We start from the raw sequence: 19,889 nt of genomic DNA, 5'->3' as shown, positions 1-19,889 counted from the left end.
AAATAAAAGGTCAGATATAGATGGGAGCTATGGAGAAATTTGACAAAGATGTCATGGACAAAGGGAGTGTTAATGGTAATGTTAAAGACTAAAGAAAGTGGTGATGGTAGCATAAAGGTAAGATAGTAGAATATGTTAATAGCAGAACAAGGGTCAGCACTCTGTGAAAACTCTGCTTTTATCCATTCAAATTCAAGTCTGATATTTCTAGTTTATGTTAACTGGGATCCAATGTTAAAGGCAAACACTTGCTTTAAAAATGCTTCATACTAATTTCTTTGGTTATGCCTATGCGGCTATGACAGATGGAAATATTGTCTTGCCAAATTTCATTCGTGAATATATTGAGTGTTGCAATTTCCTCTAACATTCAGCACACACGTACATAGATGCATACTACAGGGCTGCTGTAAATTAAAGAACAGTCAATCTGTGCAAAGAATATAACCTGGTCCATGTAAGAGAGGTTGCATGTGGCTGATGCAATGGTCAGGTAATCTCCCATGAATAGAAATAGAATCATAGAATGGTTCAGCAAAGAAGGCAGTCATTTGGCCATTGTAACTGCGCTGGTTTTCTGCAAAAGCAACTCAGCAACTCCCCCACCTTTTCTCTGTAGCCCGGCAAGTCTTTTCTCTTCAGATTATTATCCAATTTTTTTCTGAAAGCCACAGTTGAATCTGCTTCCATTGCCCTTTCAGGCAGTGCATTTCAGATCTTAACCAAAGATTCTGGGTGGAATTTTGATGCCAGTGAGGAAATTGGATATTGTGATCCAAAATGGGTAGCATTGCCACATGGGCGGGCGGCAGAAGACAGAAGGGAATTTTATCTGAGCCATACAGTTAATGGCTAGCAGGCATGGGAATGGCTAAAACAGGGGACACGGGGAATCTGAGCACCTGAGAAGCAGGCGTCATATCTAAACGGGAGGCAGCACTGAGTTGTAAGGCAGCACCAGCAGAGGAGAGTGAAAAGGAGGTCAGACATAGCTAGCAATAGTTAAATGACAGCTGCTAGAGTACAGCTGGTACCCAGGTTCAGAGATGACTCCTTGGAAGTGCTCCTCCAGGCAGCAAATGGAAGTATAGAGAACCTCACCTCACATGGCAACAGGAGACGACCAGCAAGGCAGAACAAGGAGGCATACCGGAAGGTTCCTGGGGAGGTTAGAGGCCATGGAGTGGTCCCACAGACATGATTGTGGTGCTGGAAGTGAATCAACAATCAGATGTGGTCTGGCAAGATGAGTGGAACTCATAACACTGAACTCACAGCCTTGGATGTCACAAAAGGTGCATATGAAATATGAGGGTGCCCACCCAGGCATCAGCCATGATCAGACACCAGTGTTCTGGTGCATTGCAGTCTCTAAGTGGAGGATCCTTGTCAGCCAGAGTTGTCTATTGAGTTGCCAATACTGAATGCCCGAATACAGCAGGCATCTCTGTAACACAATGACGGGCACTGAGTCTGCCACCAACATGGGCGAGCAGTGTGGCTATGAAAGACAAGTGACAATCTACATTACTGTGCTGCAGGAAAAGAGAGTTCGAGGTGCCAAAGAACATACATGCATACGAACAAGGAGTAGGAGTAGGCCATTTGGCCCCTTGGGTCTGCTCCGTCATTTAATAAGATCATGGCTGATGGTGTCTGACAAGATTATGGCTCATCTCATCCAAGAATCTATCCACCTCTGCCTTAAAAATATTCAAAGACTCTGCTTCCACTGCCTTTTCAGGATGAGAATTCCAAAGGCTTTGAGAGAAAAAATTGTGAACCCTTATTTTTAAACAGAGAAAGGCAATGGACAGCAGGAGATGTGCCATTTCTCGCGGTGCTGACTCCCTGAAAAATGAGGTGATGGATCTAAGTGGCTTGGAAGCAAGACAGCCCATTGTTGATGGTAAGGTGGGTGCGGAGCCCCAAAACAGTGAGTAACCTAATGGAAGAGGCCACTAAACCTTCTGCTACGCAATAACTATGGCATATCCACAGTGAACACAGGGAGGTCCAGTTGAAGAGCAATGAGAAGGAGGTATTGGAATGCAAAGTGCCCCTCACATCACTCTTCTCTCTCTCACAAGTCATGATGAAGATGAGGCAGCAGCCAGGCTTGTGAAGCAAGCACTTGAAACCTCAGAGGAGGAGGAAATTTCTGAGGAGGCAGTGTCACATCATTCCAGCGAATACTCTGGCAGCACAGATGCCCTCACGTTCGTGGGCATTCAAGTACATTTAGAAATATTGGCATTATCTGGCGAGCATTGCATGGAGCAACTGATGGAGGCAGTGACTGTTGTGGCCACTCCGATTTAGAAGGCTGTGCAAGGACACAGTAATGCTCAGTTTCAGGCTGATGAAAAGCCTTGGGAGTCATTGACAAAGTGGCAGATGCTGGGGCCACAGCATGAGATTTGTGGACATCTGTCAGAACTCCCAGAGGCTATTTGCACTCATAAGCAATCGATAGAGGAGTTCATCCATGCCATGACTCCAGCCATAATTCTGTTTCACATGCAAATGCTTCCTCCACCAAGAGAGTCGCGGCCCTCAGGGAGCATCAAATCTAGCAGACCACCCAGTGGATGCAGAAGATGTGCCATGACCTGCATGCCATTGCCTCATCACGAAGTTTTGTGGAGAAATGGCTGGGTGAGAGGAGCCCTCATCAGGTCTCATGCTCTTCAGGTGAGCAGAGAAGAATAAGTGTGCCCTGAATGGGTAGAGGACTGGCTGCCGTAAGACCCTCAGCGCTCCACTCAAGGTGCTCCTGGCAGTGACATGGTCCTTTGCTCCTCTCACCATGACATCAACATCTCATGGAGCCATGAAGACAGAGGTGGCTCCTGCACAGCGGTCATCAGGCAATGAGACTATATCTGCTGCAGTTACCTAAAACAGTGAAAAGCCTGCCTCCACACAACACAGGAGCACCCATAAGCACAGGTTTAAATCCACCTACTTGCACTTGGATATCACTGGTTGACGGTTTATTCTATTCTGTCACATCGTTGGCTGAATGTGTCAAGTGAAAGATAATGGGTGGAATCGTTCTACCCACTAAGCGGGTGTGAAAAACAAGGTTTTACCCACCGGCTAAAATGGCGGGTTTTCGCATCATATAGTCTGCATCCCACATCATTACTTATGCAGCCACAGGAAACACGCCATCTTGCCTACCATGCAATTACATCACCGTCTCCTCACTCCGGGTGCCACATCTAAACTGCAGCCCAGAACTGCTCCAGTGAAAGGTCCTGAAAGCCAAGAAGAGTTCAATGACCCATCACTGGAATGCCTTTTGGAGGCTCGCCATGATGTCATCCAACCCCACTCTCGCCACAGGAGGTCCAGCAATCTCACCACTCCGGCTTGGGAGGCTGTGGCAGTGGTGGTCAATGCCAATGCTGCACAGAAGAGGTTGGCCATCTAGTGCAGAAAGAGGATGAATCCTGTTGATGAAGGCTGCCTTTATGGGAGCCTTTATGGCCACATGTTTGCAGTCAATGTCACTCCGTACCTGCAGAAATCCAGCAACAGCTCTGAATCTTAATGCCCTCTCTGCCTAGCTGGCCGGATTCATCCTCTTTCTGCACTAGATTCACTAGGGTAAGGCAACCATCTCATCACTCTAAACTCACACACTCACATGGCCATCACACATTCACAGGCATCTCACTCACTGCCAGCTCAAGGGACATCACCACTCACTCTCTCACACACACCCTCCCATCTCCATCTGGCCTCATCTCCTCTGGAGACTGCCTCATCATCCCTCACCATCTTGAGGCCACAGATCAACATGTGTCCCCACACACACCCTGAGATACCCCCCTTCCCTAGTACAGCCCTCACCTTGCAGCCTCTTCCCTGGCCAAAGGCCACTTCTCCCCCTTCCCCAAGCAAGCCCTGGTCCTGCAGCCATTGAAAAGCCACACCTGCCTTATGGCTGATCTGGTAGGTAGAGACCTGCCTGTGAGCCCCCCTAAAAGTGATGTTGTGCTGCCTGTGAAGCCTGTCGCTGTGTTGACCACAAGTGCTGGCCAAAGCTAGGTAGGCAAACAAACCTCAAATTCCTGAGCAAGTGCAGCTCACCAAGTGCTTATGTACAGTTGTGAAACACATTGACGTGTCTGGATGATCCAATGTGCGGGGATGATTCCGGTGAGCAGGGCTTGTCATGAGAAGCTAAAGTATTAAAATTAGGTTCCCGACATACAGCAGCTGGAAACACGGCCTGCCATTGACGGGTGGAGTGGACGATCACAAACTGTTATCACAATAGCGTAAAACCAATTTTTTGGCCTTCTTGCCATATTATCCACTCATGCCCGCCATGTCGACCGCCACCAAGAGGACTGGATGATTCTGTCCAATGTGTAGCAGCATGAAAGGTCTCCTGTACTTATTTCTACACAATTGGACCCTTAACAGCTGGAGTGCTCTTGAGAAGGATGTAATGGAAAGGTCCAGAACACACAAAGTCAATGTGTTATACATCCCTTGGCCAGATGTCATGACAGGTCCAATGAGATGGTAAAGCCATGCAAGGATAAGTCAACTATAAGAGCAGGAAAACCAAATTGCTTACATGCACATTAATGAAAGGCTTAGGAGAAACATGTGATTAATTCTTGCGCCTTCCTGGTGCAAATGTCACTCCACCTTGCCTGCTCTGTCATTGTCCACCTGGTCTCCAAATCTTCCTCCTCAGAGAAGGAGGCACCACACTTAGGAGTCTTCATTCTCCAAAGCTTCTCCTCTCTGTAGTGCAATATTGTGCGGAGCACAGCACACCACAATAATACATGAGACTATTGATGGGAGGATTTTGCAGGGATCTCCCAGGCCTATCCAGGCATCTGAATCACATCTTCAAAAGCCCTAAAACTTGCCCAAGGTGCCCTTATTATCGTGTGGCAGCTGTTGTATGTCTTGACTGTGCCTGTACTGGGGATTCTGTACAGGTACAAGGAGCTATGCCTTCAGTGTTAATCCCTTGTCAACCAGTATCCTCGAAGGTACGTGGCAGCCTAAAATGGCCAGGCATCTGGGAATGTCTTAAAACGTAGGGGTTGTGACAACTTCCTAAAAGCTTGTCAAGACTTGAAGGATTTGTTTGCAGTGGTTGCAGCCAATTGTTTGTTGCATGAGTGGAAGTGCATCCTGCTGTTGAAGGCTGCCTTTATGGGAGCCTTTCTGGCCACATGTTTGCAGTCAATGTCACTCTATACCTGCAGAAATCCAGCAACAGCTCTGAATCTTAATGCCCTCTCTGCCTAACTGGCCGGATAGGTGCAAAAGCACACTTATCGGTCAGCTCTCTTGTGCATGGAATCTGAGACCAGTTTGATGTAGCAATGGGCTGCAGACTGGGAAATCCCACAGATGTCTCCAGGGGGTCCCTGAAATGATCCTGAGACATATAATTTAAGTACCACTGTGATCTTCACAGAAACAGGCAAAAGCTGCCCACTATTTCCTATTGGGCTCAGAATCTTCTCTACTTGAGTGCACTGCTCTGTGACCACCACTGTAGACAGGCACAACCTTGGGAAACACTGTTGCTCAGGCATTTTCAGGAAGCAGAGCCCCTGCCAGTAAATCTTCTCTGGTGGGTAGCGTCTTCTCTGCACCCGAGTCTGGCCCCTCTGTGCCCTGCTCGTTCACACTCTCTTTTGTCCTCATGAGACTCCTGCCCCTCGGCAGATTGCAGCTGCACTCCCTTTGGGTGCACTGTCTTATGCTCCTACTCAGTAGAGGTCTCAAAATCAAAAGGCATGAGGTCCATCATAATTTCCGTTGCTCATCTCTAAAGGTCCCTCACTCCTTTTACTCGACATGCAGAATATGCATCTCAGATAGGCCATCAATTGTTAGGCCTCCAACGTGTTCACCAATTCTACCCAGCCTCCAGCTTGTCACTCCCACACTTTATTCACTTTCATCCTCCATGCACTGAAAGGCTGCTGTTCCCAATGGCTGCCAACTCCAGCGAATACTGCTGCTGAGACCCCATTTCCTTAGAGCAGGTGAGGCTTTGAAGCCCTGATCTTCATGTCCACCCCTAGAAAAATCTAAAAGCCTCCGGAAAATACCCATTACTTCTAGCCTCTTAACAGACTCAATTGCTTCGCTGCCGCAGATAAGCATGGTCTCCACCAGGCAGCCCAGCCACATTTGGGAAACATCAACAGCTACAGGAACACATTGGGTTTCTGTCCTAATACATTTCCCCATTATTTTGTTGGCTCGCCCGCCTCCCAGCCCACTGCCCCAGGTGCAAGCCAGCTACATTCAGCCAACTACATCAAGTGTAAATAACTTTTCCTTGTAAGTTATTTTTACGTAATATCTCTTCTTGTCCATAGGTCTCCCTGCAACATAGATAATGTCACATTTAATTTACAGCAAATAGAAGCTAGCCTACTCCGAGGGGGCCTCCAATATCAAATTTGATCCAATCATGAAGATGCAAAGGAACACTTTGGGTTAGTCTCCCTCTCTGCCTGGTTGGAAATACTTGACCTCCATCTGAAGCATTGACTGTGATGTGAAACTTGCCACATAGGCAACACGAGCAGGCACTGACATTCTACAACTTTGTCGTACAGCACTTCCCAACACATCATGCTATCAAAATATGCTAAATTTTCTTTAACGAGAGTTTAAAACAACTTGCTGCATGTTAATGTCTTTCCCTCAGTTTTGTTCAATGTCACACCCTAATTAAAATGAATTATGTGCTGCTAACCCGATCAACCATGTTGCTGTCTTTAAACTGGGAAAATTTAATTTTAATTAATTTATAAGTGAGCTTCATGAATTTTATGGAGCGCTAAATAACCTCATACAATTTACTGTACCTCCAAAAAAATATGAATCTCCAGTTTTGATTTGCATTGAACTGTTTGTCCGAACAGCAGAAGCATCATCGCCGTCAATAGTGAGAATTGCAGAATTTTCTTTGGCGTAAAACTGTATTGTATGCCATTGTCCATCATTGAGCCCAAAACCTGAAATTCAACAAGAAAATATCAACAATATCTTCTGCAAGCTCAATATTGCTGGAGGGTGTAAACCCTGTAAACTGAAGCAATTAAAATGGCATAGGGAATAATCAGTTTATGTAATGATACAGTGACCAAGGTAAACATGAATAAAGCCTTCAGTCTCTTGAAACACATATATGAACATCAATACATCTCTGAGAAATCAAATGCGATGGCCCCATTTTTAAAAACTTTGTTTATTCAGTGCACTTATTTATAAGGAATTGGTTTTAATTGAAAACTTGAGATCAGGCAAAATGAAACAAAATTGTTAGGAACCTAATATATGTGCTAATTGGGCTGCCTAATACTTAAAACCAATAAAACTTTAGTAAAATACCATTGAATAGTTTTTGAAAAATCAGATTTTGGAGCTAGGCTAATAGTTTATCACATTATTAATTAGATATATAATTCCTTCCCCATGTTCTGTACTGTAGGATGGCAAAGTTAGAGGTGGGGGGTGGGGGGGGGGGGCGGTGTGCAAAATGAAGAGGAGTTGGGGAAGGAGGCTAAGGAACATGTTGAGGTGAAGGGAGAGATGGGGTGAAGTGAGTTGGGGAAAGGAGGAAGATGGGGAGACAGATCAAAAGGAGGAAGCAGAGAAAGGAAACGAGGGGAAAGGTATTTACTGCATAAATCCTAAGGCAAGATAATGATTTAAAATAATTTATTTATTCTATTATTTTTACTTTGCCTACATTTGCAATGCTTAAATATAAAATCATAAAATGATACAGCACAGAAGATGCCATTTGACCCATCATGCTTGTGCCAGCTCTTTTAAAGTGTTATTCAGTTAGGCCCACTCTCTTGCACTTACCCCCTAAACCCTGCAAATCTTTCTACTTCAAATATTTATTCAATCACCTTTTGTATATTATTGAATTGACTTCCTCCAGTCTTTTAGGTAGTGCATATCCATCACGACTCACTGATGAAAAGCTGATCGCAAAAAATTGTAAAACCTTACTGATAAATTGATCCTTTGTTTTTGACCTAATCTAATCCAGCAGATTCCCATGCAATCGCAGAAAGTGCAACACCTGCCCCTTTACTCCCCACCTCCTCACCGTCCAAGGGCCCAAACATTCCTTTCAAGTGAAGCAGCGCTTCACTTGCACTTCCTCAGTTTGGTCTACTGCATTCACGGCTCCCCATGCGTTCTCCTCTACATTGGAGAGACCAAACGTGGACTGGGTGACTGCTTTGCGGAATACCTTTGATCTGTCCGCAAGCATCACCCAGACCTTCCTGTCGCTAGCCATTTCAACACACCATCCTGCTCTCATGCCTACATGTCTGTCCTTGGCCTGCTGCAATGTTCCAATGAAGCTCAACGCACACTGGAGGAACAGGGCCTCATCTTCCAATTATGCACTTTACAGCCTTCTGGACTTAACACTGAGTTCAACAACTTCAGATCATGAACTCCCTCCTCCATCCTCACTCCTTTTTGATCCCCTTTTTTCAATTTTTAAAATTTTTAAACATATATGTACATTTTTCCCCCACCTATTTCTATTATTATTTTTAAAATGTATTTCCATGCAGTTTTATCCCCACCTTTTAGCCTTTAAGTGTATTATTGAGTATAAGTGCATTAATGTCAATGTCGCCCAAAGTCTGCGGTGCAGTTGACTACATTAGCTGCCACTTCATTGCAAGCCTCAATGCTATCTGAAAAAGCAGGCATTATCCTTAAAACGTGAGAATATTTTTAATCCTGCCACCAGTTTTTAACCATATGCTTCATTATTCCTGAAAGCACATTTTCAAAAAAATTCATCATGTAAGATATTAACATTTCCAAAGGATTCTCAAAGTGTTTGCAGATGTGTTGCTTAGCTTTTTTATGGTAAGTTGTATTTATGCCAATTTTTGCTTAATGCTCCAATTTTATTCTCCTAATAAAATAAGTTGGCAGTTTTTTTCTACATTTGCTACAACTCCCAATTTAAAGTATAATCAATTTCATTGTATTTCTAAAAATTCAAGTACCATGAAATGTAATTTTGGTGTCATTATCTCATCTAACCCTGTGAAGCTTCCCAAGAGGGTCACAGTCTTCAGGATTTCATTGCTATTTCCCATTTTTCTGTCGTTAGTTTAGCTCAATCTCTCATTTTCATGAATTTTCCAATTACATTTGAAGTTGACAAGTAACAGCAACATTTCAATGTTGCTCAAAAAAAGAAAAACAAGCAAATGCAAATTAATTGCAACTATCACATCATCATGCACATGTTTTCAATGTAAAAAATCTGGAGAATGATAGCTCTGAACAGGCCAACATCAAATCATTGATGAAAGTTATCCGTAAATAAATCATAGTGCAATTGCAATTGTAGAAATAGTAGTAAAGCATTTGAAAATGTGGCTCATAATATATGTAAAGTAAATATGTCTCTATGAATGTTTATCTGCACTGTTGGAAGCTAAAATACACAGTTTAATTACTGGCTCTGCTAAAGTGACTAATAGTTTGAAACCCCTAGGAGATAAATCTTTAACCCCAAATAAAAACAGAAAATGCTGGAAAAACTCAGCAGCTCTGGCAGCATCTGTGGAGACAAAAATAGAGTTAATGTTTCAAGTCCATATGACTCTTCTTCAGAGCCTCAATGCTATCTGAAGAAGAGTCACATGGACTCAAAATGTTAACTCTGTTTCTCTCTCCACAGATGCTGCCAGACCTGCTGAGTTTTTCCAGCATTTTTTGTTTTTATTTCAGATTTCCAGCATCCACAGCATTTTGCTTTCATCATTAATCCCAAAGACTGTTCAGATGTGACTCATGAATTACAGTAAATAGATTTACCAAGGAAAGTATGTCCAACCATAACATATTTTACCACAACATTAAAAAGCTGAATTTCACAAAGCACTTTCGTTTATTGAAAGGACATTAGAAACAGAATCTTATGCTAATCTTCAAAGAACAAACAAAAGTTCTAGAAATTTCCAAAGTTTGATCATTTATCCAAACTCCAACTTTAATGCCAGTTCAGTAGTCCATTAATTTAGCAATTAATTGGAAACACCATGAAAATAACATGCATCCCAAACTAATTGCTTGAATAAAGTGAAATCGTTGTTCAAAATAATTAGTTCACTAAGTTGAATCAGTCTTTAAAAACCAGGTAGAAATAATAGTTTCCAGAAAGTATTTGCAGTCACCTGTCATGTCCCTAAGACATGAAAGAGATAATCTACTCTTTAAATCAAACCTTTTCTATTTGCTTATTTAAAAAGTGAACCTTGCTGAACCAAAATATGGCTGTTACAGGTCACATGATTCACAAGTTGGCTACTATTTTTGGAAATTTCCAATAGCAGTTACAGGACAAAAGCTCAACCCTCATCCTTGTGGAACCTCACACCCCTCATTGTCAAGAAACATTACAATCAATGAAACCAGCAGATGGTCTGTCTCCCCAGCCTGGTCTTATAACAAAGGGAGAGCCATCGAAACTTGTTATACCTGCAGAGGTGCTTAAAGCCACCATCTCCCTCCTAAAGTGAACAATGAGTTTTGACCAGAGGCATAGAAGCCACTTGTTAGTCTGCGACTGACCCATTAATGGGCAACGTCACATGAACCTAAGTTTCTGGCCTTTGGAAAATTTTAATAATACATTTCTAGACTTGCAACTTCTAGCCTGCAAACACCACAGCAGGACTCCAGGCTGACCAACAGCCTGCATCAAGCCTAAGCATCCTCAAAGACTGTTTCTCCGGAAGGTTCCTGCAATTGCCTGCTGAGCTGACCAAGTCTTTGTATACTAACCACATCTTGCTGCATCACCATCAACTTTAAAGGAATTCTTCAACTCCTGACTCAGCTAGCTGAACCTGCCTGAACCGTAACTCCTCCATGAAGGAACCTCACTGGATTCTGACTTTCTGGACTCTGGCAATCATGTGAGCTGATATTCATGTCTGTGGTTCTTTTTCTTTTAAGTTACTCATAGTTGTAAAAACCCGTCTTTCCTATCTTCTTATTGTGTGCTTGAGTGTGTGTATGAAGTTGTGACCATCCCCCAGGTTTGAATGTATGAATAAACAATACTTCTGATTTAACCCTAAAGAGAGTTTGCTGTGCGGCACATTAAAATTGACACCACAAACAGGATTTGGGGAAACACGCCAGAGCCTAGTTCAAAAACTAAAACATCTCTGCTTGCGTACAGATGGCGAGAAACTAATGGAGTTCAGGTTTGCCGTTCCTCTGTTTATTGCAGACTACTCATAACCTATTCAGGCAACCTCTGATGTCTGATTTCCATACTTGACAATTAAATACGCAGAACCACCTATAAAATCAGAATCATACAGAAGCCACAAATGTGGTTTTTTTATTTACTTCCTTCAGTACTGGAACAATGGATGACCTGTCATAAATATGAAAAGATCTCCAAATTTAAGATTCACAAGTGAGTCAAAGGTTACTGGGGGTAGGTGGGAATGTGGAGTTGAGAGCACAATTTGATCAGCCATGATCTTATTGAATAGAAGAGCAGGCTCAAGGGGCTGACTGGCTTACTCCTGTTCCTAATTCATATGTTCGTATGTGTAGGCTAGCAGATTGCATAGGCTGCTCAGCACTTCAAAATAGTTCTTCTAAAATGTATGAAGACATACCCTGGTGCTCATCACAACACTGCTTGTGCATTTATATATCCTATCTAAGAAGCATGTCTGGACAATTTCTTGGGGACATTTGGTAGCTCAGTTGAATCCTTATCATTTGTACATCTCATGCTGCAATCACCAATGGTCAGTTCCCATTTATAGCCTTCAGCACATCTGTTATCATCAAATATTGTGTATTGTTCCATGAGTTACTTTAAGACCTTATTATATATTAACTTGAGCAAATATCATGGGTCTTAACTCTTTAAATAATTCCAAAGCACATCAACCAGATTTAGTATAAATAAACTTGCCATTTTTAAAACTTGTAGTATTCTTTGTGTGAACTTAAAGCTAAATGCAACAAAACACAGAAATGTTTGGCATCCAATTACAAAAAATGTAACAAAACAAATTGGCTAGTACAGTGGAATGAACAGCAGGGATAGAATTTTAACCTTTGGATCTGCTTGCAGCAGAGGAAGCCAGCAGTGAGTCAGAAATGCAAAAAATAATGGGGTGGGCTACATATGGCTTTTTAACTCAGCCGCGGTGATAACTTTCTGCTTCCAGGCTTCCCAACCAATTTTAGCAGACGGGTACGATCATAACCTGATCCTGACTGTTCAAATCTTACTATTTAAAGGGATCCCAGCAGGGTCAAAATGGATCTATTCCGCAATTGCCACAGAGTTAACAACTGGACCGATGGGTTCACAATGTGGGAAAGTTGTAAGCCTGGATCTTGGAGGCACACCTGGAGGTGAAAATGGTAAAGGCCTGAAGAGGAATATCCTTCTTAGCAGACGAGAGGAATTGGCTGGCCTGAGGGCAACCAGGTGTGGCTGGAAGTCATGGAGAGGGTGAGAAGCAGAAGTGTAGTCCCTCGCTCATGAATGCAATATTGAAAGACCTCATTAGGGCATGAATGGTGTGTGGCTTGTCACATTCAAGTACCAACCCCCTCAATTTGACTTTCACAGCCTTTTCCTGCACAACACTCCTCAGACCACTGCAGCTCTATCCATTCCTCTCAGGGCACTTTTTCACATCTCCATCTGAACATCCACCAATCATGCTCACCCTCATCTTATTGCCATCTCACATCTATCATTCACAGTTATCCTCCACAAATGTTGGCATTCCATTCTCTCAGTACATTCCATTTCTCACACTCATAACTCTCTTTTCCTCTCCATGGAGAGAGAGGCCTCACACCAAGGAGAGACAAAGGATTGTGATGGACCTCCAGTCATGGCTGATTTCTGTCACATATGAGCTGATGTAGGTGGATGCTGAGGAGTACTCAGAAGAGGTTCCACACTCTGTGGAAGGACCATCATGCATCGTGCATATACTCCACCAGCTCAGATACACACACCTCAGATGGGCCTCCAAGGCAGGTAGTTGGATTGTCACATGGTGAGCCACACATCACAAGTGAGCAGGAGAAGGTATTTGAGATGAGGAGAGCAGTGGAGCGGCCTTGTCCAAGGGCACAGAAGCCTCCAAGCTCTGTTCAGCTCGACTCAGATGCTGAGACATGGGGGTCCTTGACAAAGAGGACCATTCTGGAAGAGTGACAGAAAATGTGTGACATTCTGCCTGCATTTCCAGAGACACTGCACACATTTGTAGAGTGTTCATAGGAGCCTATCTCTAACAGGAGCACCATGATGTCTCAGACCATTGCACTGATGTCCATCTCCATGGGTGGAGTGGCCATTTGTATGGAGCAGCACACATGGCAAACAACCTAGTGTGTAATGATCCTCACTAATGGTCTGCACACACAGTTTGACAATTTAAACAGGAAGGAGGAAAGTCTCACCTTGGCCATCAGTGCCTCATAGAAGAAAAGCAAAACACTCTCCAGCTCTTGGCTAGCAGGAATATGTGTGTGAGCCATGAGAGGGAAGATGAAGTAAGGGGACATGGAAAAGCAACATGGATAAAGGGGAACCTGTGGATCTGCTGTACTTAGATTTCCAGAAGGCATCTGACAAAATGCCACATCCAAGATTGCTATGCCAAAAAAAGCTCCTGGTGTAGGGGGTAATGTATTAGCATGGATAGAGGATTGGTTAGCTAACAAGAAGCAGAGAATAGGGATAAATGGGTCTTTTTCAGGTTGGTAGGATGTGAAAGTGGAGTGCCATAGGGATCAGTACTGGGGCCTCAACTATTTACAATTTATATCAATGACTTGGATAAAGGGGCCAAATGTGTGATTGCTAAATTTGCTGATGTTACAAAGATAGGCAGGAAATTAAGTTGTCAAGAGGGCATAAGGATTCTGGCAAATGGACATAGAGAAGTTAAGTGAGTGGGCAGGAATTTGAAAGATGGAGTATGATGTGGAAAAATTTTGAACTTGGCCACTTTAGCAAGAAGAATAGAAATGCATCATGTTATTTAAATGGGAAGAGATTACAGAATTCTGGGATACAGGGGGATCTGGGTGTCCTGGTACATGAATCACAAGAAGTTAGTTTGCAGTTACAGCAAGTGATTATGAAGGTCAATGGAATGTTATCATTTATTGCAAGGGCAATGGAATATAAAAATAGGGATGTTTTGCTACAGTTGTACAGTTGGTGAGACCACACCGAGAGTACTGTGTACAGTTTTTGGTCTCCTTATTTAAGAAAGGATATAAATGGATTAGAAGCAGTTCAGTGAATGGTCATCCAGCCATATCCAGTTATGAATGGTGATGGACAATTAAACAAATCACTGGAAGAGAAGACTCCATAAATATACCCATCCTCAATGATGGTGGAGCCCAGCCTATCAGTGCAAAAGATAAAGCTAAAGCATTTGCTACAATCTTCAGCCAGAAGTCCCAAGTGGATGATCCATCTTAGTCTCCTCTGGAGGTTCCAGCATCACAGCTGTCAGTCTTCAACTAATTCAATTCACTCCATATGATATCAAGAAATGGCTGATGGCACTGAATACTGCAAAGGTTATGGGCCCTGACAATATTCCGGCAATAGTACTGAAGACTTGTGCTCCAGAACCTGCCATGCCCCTAGCCAAGTTGTTCCAGTACAGCTACAACACTGGCATCTACCCAGCTTTGTGGAAAGTTGCCCAGCATGTTCTTTACTCAAAAAGCAGGAGAAACACAGCCAATCAATTACCGCCCCATCAATCTACTCTCGATCATCAGTAAAGAGATGGGAGGGGCCATCAACAGTGTTAACAGGCAGCACAGGCGTAGGAATAATTTGCTCACTGACGCTCAGTTTGATTTCCACCAGGGCCACTCAGCTCCTGACCTCATTACAGCCTTGATTCAAACATGGTGAACTCCCAAGGTGAGGTGAGATTGACTGCCCTTGACATCAAGCATTTGACCGAGAGTGGCATCAAGGAGCCCGAGCAAAACTGGAGACATTAGGAATCAAGGGGAGGCTCTCCGCTGGTTGGAGTCATACCTAGCACAAAGGAAGATGGTTGTGGTTGTTGGAGGTCAGTCATCTCAGCTCCAGGACATCACTGCAGGAGTTCCTCAGGTAATGTCCTTGGCCCAACCATCTTCAGCTGCTTCATCAATGACCTTCCTTCCATCATAAGGTTAGAAGTGGGGATGTTGGCTGATGATTGCACAATGTTCAGCACCATCTGCAACTCCTCAGATACGGAAACAGTCAATATCCAAATGCAGTAATACCTGGACAATACCCAGGCTTGGGCTGACAAGTGGCAAGTAACATTTGCACCACACAAGTGCCAGGCAATGACCATCTCCAACAAGAGAAAATCGAACCATTTCCCCTTGACATTCAATGGCATTACCATCACTGAATATCCCACTATCAACATCCTGGGGGTTACCATTGACCAGAAACTAAACTGAACTAGCCATATAAATACTGTGGCTGCAAGAGCAGGTCAGGGGCTCGGAATCCTGTGGTGAATAACTCACCTCTTGACTCCCCAACGTTTGTCCACCATCAACAAGGCAAAGGTCATGACGGTGATGGAATACTCCCACTTGCCTGGATGAGTGCAGCTCCAACAACACTCAAGAAGCTCGAGACTAACCAGCACAAAGCAGCCTACTTTGTTGGCACCCCATTGTTTAGATGATAAATATTCACTCCCTCCACCACGATGCACAGTGGCAGCAGTGCATACCATCTACAAGATGCACTGCAGGAGACAGCCCCTTCCAAGCCCATGACTGCTACCATCTAGAAGGACAAGGGCAACAGACACATAGGAACACCACTAACTGGAAGTTCCCTTCCAATTCACTCACCATCCTGACTGGGAAATATATTGCCGTTCCTTCACTGTCGCTGGGCCAAAATTCTGGAACTCCATCCCTAACAGCACTGTGGGTGTACCTACACATGGATTGCAGTGGTTCAAGAAGGCAGATCACCATCGCCTTCTCAAGGGCAATTAGGGATCATCAATAAATGCTGGTCTAGCTAGAGATGGCCACATCCCATAAATGAATAATAAAAAAAAACTCGACTGATACCTGGGATGGGAGGTTATCTTATGAGGAAAGGTTGGACAGATTGGGCCTGTAACCGTTGCCGTTTAGACGATTAAGAGGCGGGGTGATTGAAAAATATAAGATCATGAGGGGACTTGGCATGGTGGACATTGAAAGGGTGTTTTCGCTTGTGGGAGAGAATAGAACTAGGGGACACAGTTTAAAAATAAACGGTCTCCCATTTAAGAAGGGGATGAGAAGAATTTTTTTTCTCTGAGAGGGTTGTGAATCTTTGGAACTCTCTTCTCCAGAGGTTGGTGGAGGCAGGATTATTGAATATTTTTAAGGCAGAAGTAGATAGATTCTTGACTAATAAGCGAGTCAAAGATTATTGGGGGTAGGCAGAATGTGGAGTTGAAGCCACAATCAGATCAGCCATAATCTTACTGACTGATGGAGCAGGCTCAAGGGACTGAATGGCCTACTCCTGTTCCTAATTCGGATGTCTGTATGTAAGTGTGGACTCTGCTCAAGTTGCAAAATGGAATTAAATGGGTGCTCTGACAAACATGGCATTTGTCATCTAGGAGATTCACTTGTGTGCAGATTGTGAAATTCTGCAGGTGTCACCAGCAAAACCCCTGGAAGAAGCCAGAGGTGAAGAAATTCAAGGTTGTGGTGAGCTTAACTATCACTGTCAATGGGTGCCCAGCTGGTTCAAGCAGGAGGCCTTGTTCAAAGTTTTGTTCAGTGTCCTGAAAATCATTTAAGAGTAGTGCAAACACACTCTCAAAATAAGTCCTGTGAATAAAAGCCTTTCACTTAGGCAAAGAAGCAGCTGGCAGAGTTCAGTATTTGTGGGATGTCCAGCTTGTCAATTTTACAGCCCTGACTATTCCAAATGTTCTCATGCCTTGTTGAGCCTGGCGAGTTTCAGACCACCTTTGAAACATGTGATCTGACACTTAAACCCAGAATAAAGGGTTAAGTCCTCAGTTAATTGGCTTTTTGCATATTACAGGCCCATCTATTCCAATGGGGCTTCCACCCATGCCCCAGTTAAGTGCAGCAGTCAGCCAGATTCTGCCAGCTTCCCAATTCCCTTCCACTATAGGGCGGTCTTTGGTACACTCCTAGCAACGTGGATGCCCCTTTTTTTATTTCAGATCTCAACCCATATGGCCTCATTTGATGCTTCATTTAGTGTATCATCGGTCTTCACAGCTGTAATTGATTCTTTAACCAATAATGTTATACCCACATCTTTTTTATCACCCTCTCTATTCTGCCTGAAAACTCTATATCCAGAGATGTTGAGCTGCCATTTTTGCCCCTCCATGGGCCAAGTTTCTGTTATAGCGATGACATCCTGCCATGTGTCTGTGCCCTCAGCTCATCAGCTTTACTTGCTATACTCCTCGCATTTATATATGTATACCTTATAGCAATGCCAAATTCCTGTGCTGTACACTTTTTAACCAGTGCTTCTTCTGTCTTTCAGAACTTTCTATCTCCGGTTCCCTGCTCTGAATTTGCCCTCAGCTGCCCATCTCTCTGCCAATCTAGTTTAAACCACTCAACTACACTAGCAAAACTGCCAGCGAGGGTATTCATCCCAGTCCTGTTCAGGTGTGGGCTGTCTGGCTTGTACAGTTCCCGCCTTCCCCAGAACTGGTCCCAACACCTCAGAAATCAGATGTCCTCCCTCCTACACCAGCTTTCCTGCCATGTGTTTAATCACTCAATTCTCCTATTTCTCTCATCACTTGCATGTGGGACTGGGAGTACTCATAAGATTATTGCTCTTTCCTAGCTCCCTAAAATCTGCTTTCAGGACCTCATCCCTTTTCCTACCTAGGTCATTGGTACAAACATGGACCACGACCTCTGACTGATCACCCTCCCCCAGAAGAATGTCCTGCAGCTGCCTCATGACATCTTTGACCCTGGCACCAGGGAGGTAACACACCATCCTGGAGATATGTCCATGGCCACAGGAATGCCTGTTTGTTCCGCTAACTAATGAATCCCCTATCACTGCTGCCCTTCCTTTCTTCTTCCTCTCCTCTTGTACAGCAGAGCCACCTGTGGTGCCACAAACATGGCTCAGACTGCATTCCTCCAAGGAACTAATGCCTTCACTCATATCCAAAATGGAAAACCGACTGACGAGCGGGATCCTAAGGGACTCCTGCACTACCTGCCTAATTATCATGGCCTACACGGTGGTCACCCATTTGTGATGTTATACTTCAGTTGAACAGGGCATTGGTGAGACCACATCTCAAAAACTGTATGCAGTTTTGGTCTCCTTACTTAAGGAAGATTGTAAATGCATTGGAGGTGATTCAGATTGATACCTGGAAAGAGCGGGTTGTCTTATGAGGAAAGGTTGGACAGACTGGTTTTCTTTCCATTGGAGTTTAGAAGAGTGAGGGGTGGCTTGATTGATGTATATTAGATCCTGGACAGTATTGACAAGATGGACGTGGTAAAGGATTTTTCCTCTTCTGGTGAGTCCAGAACTAGGGGCCAATGTTTTAAAATTAGGGGGTGCCCTTTTAGGACAGAGGTGAGGAGAATTTTTTTCTCTCACAGGGTTGTGCAACTTTGGAACTCTGCCTCTGAAGGCAGTGAAGGCGGGGTCATTGAATATTTTTAAGGCAGAGGTAGATAGATTCTTGTTAGGCAAGGGAATCAAAGGTTTTCGGAGGTAGATGGGAATGTGGAATTCAAAACACAAGCAGATCAAGCATGATCATATTGAATGGCGGGGAAGCTCAAGAAGCCAAATGAGGGCTCACTCACATGAACATAGACATAATAAAAATGTCAAAACATTTGTTAAAATTTATGTCGGAAACCTCATCCTGCCCATGAATGAGGTTTCCTCAAAAATGCAAAGGCTGCCTGGCTGATTTGCCCGCCCGCCAACCATAAGGTTGGATGGGCAGCAGAAAATAGCAGTTAATTAATTAATTAATGGCCTTAATAGACCTCTTAATTATCAGCGGGCACACTGCCAACTCTCGCGCACGCCCACAGACCGAAATATCACGCGAGTGCACAATGATGAGTGAGTTCATGTGGGGACATTTTTTTCACATTTTCCAGATCTTTATTTAAGGGTTTTATATTCTTCAGCTCCCTAAGCCAGCTCTCTGCTTTCAGGGAGCTTTCATTGCGTGCTCCCTCGCACATGCGCAGACTTTTGTGCTCGCCCTCCTCCCGTGTTCCCCCCGCCCCCATCCCGGCAGCGCTGAGCTTTTCCATTAATTGGCCAGCCAGCATGAAATTAAGGACGGGGGCCAATTGTGGGCAGTGGGTCGTTTCCTGGCCACTCCCAAGCCCGCCTGCTGTGCTTGCCCGATGACCCAAAAATCCTGTTCTTGGTCTCCTGGAGGCTGAGAATGATAGAGAAAGAAAAAGAAAAGCACAAGAAAAGAGCACCTCCCTCCCCTCCTCACCAAATTCCCTTACTCACCAATCTCACAGCAATTACACTGGGAATAAGTTACACTCCCTCTGAGCTACTCTGAGCCTATGAGTGGTTCATACTTCCTCTCAGTCCACTTGCTATAAATGCACTAAAGGAAATGGACTTATTACAGCTCTGAGTGGGCATGAATCCCAAATAATAAAACACCCCATGATTTAGATAAAAATAACTGTCTTTCTTGGTAAAATCATAAGAGTGACTAATGAAAAATGGAAAAGCTGCTTTGGAAGTTAGATAATTC

The 19,889-nt window shown here is 43.8% G+C and overlaps 1 protein-coding gene across 1 annotated transcript in view; it reads right to left on the bottom strand.

Moving 5' to 3' along the window:
* Nucleotides 1-19,889, bottom strand: part of cntnap2a (contactin associated protein 2a) — a 1,656,857-nt gene that overhangs the window by 1,198,765 nt on the left and 438,203 nt on the right. Inside the window, exon 10 of the mRNA XM_041183966.1 lies at nucleotides 6,873-7,022. Coding sequence (XP_041039900.1) covers nucleotides 6,873-7,022 — 150 coding nt within the window. The remainder of the gene's footprint in view (nucleotides 1-6,872; nucleotides 7,023-19,889) is intronic.

Source organism: Carcharodon carcharias, chromosome 3, assembly GCF_017639515.1.
Source record: "Carcharodon carcharias isolate sCarCar2 chromosome 3, sCarCar2.pri, whole genome shotgun sequence".
Classification (NCBI taxonomy): Eukaryota; Metazoa; Chordata; class Chondrichthyes; order Lamniformes; family Lamnidae; genus Carcharodon; species Carcharodon carcharias.
Note: the sequence above shows the minus strand (reverse complement) of the source record. Positions and strands in the feature narration are given on the sequence as shown.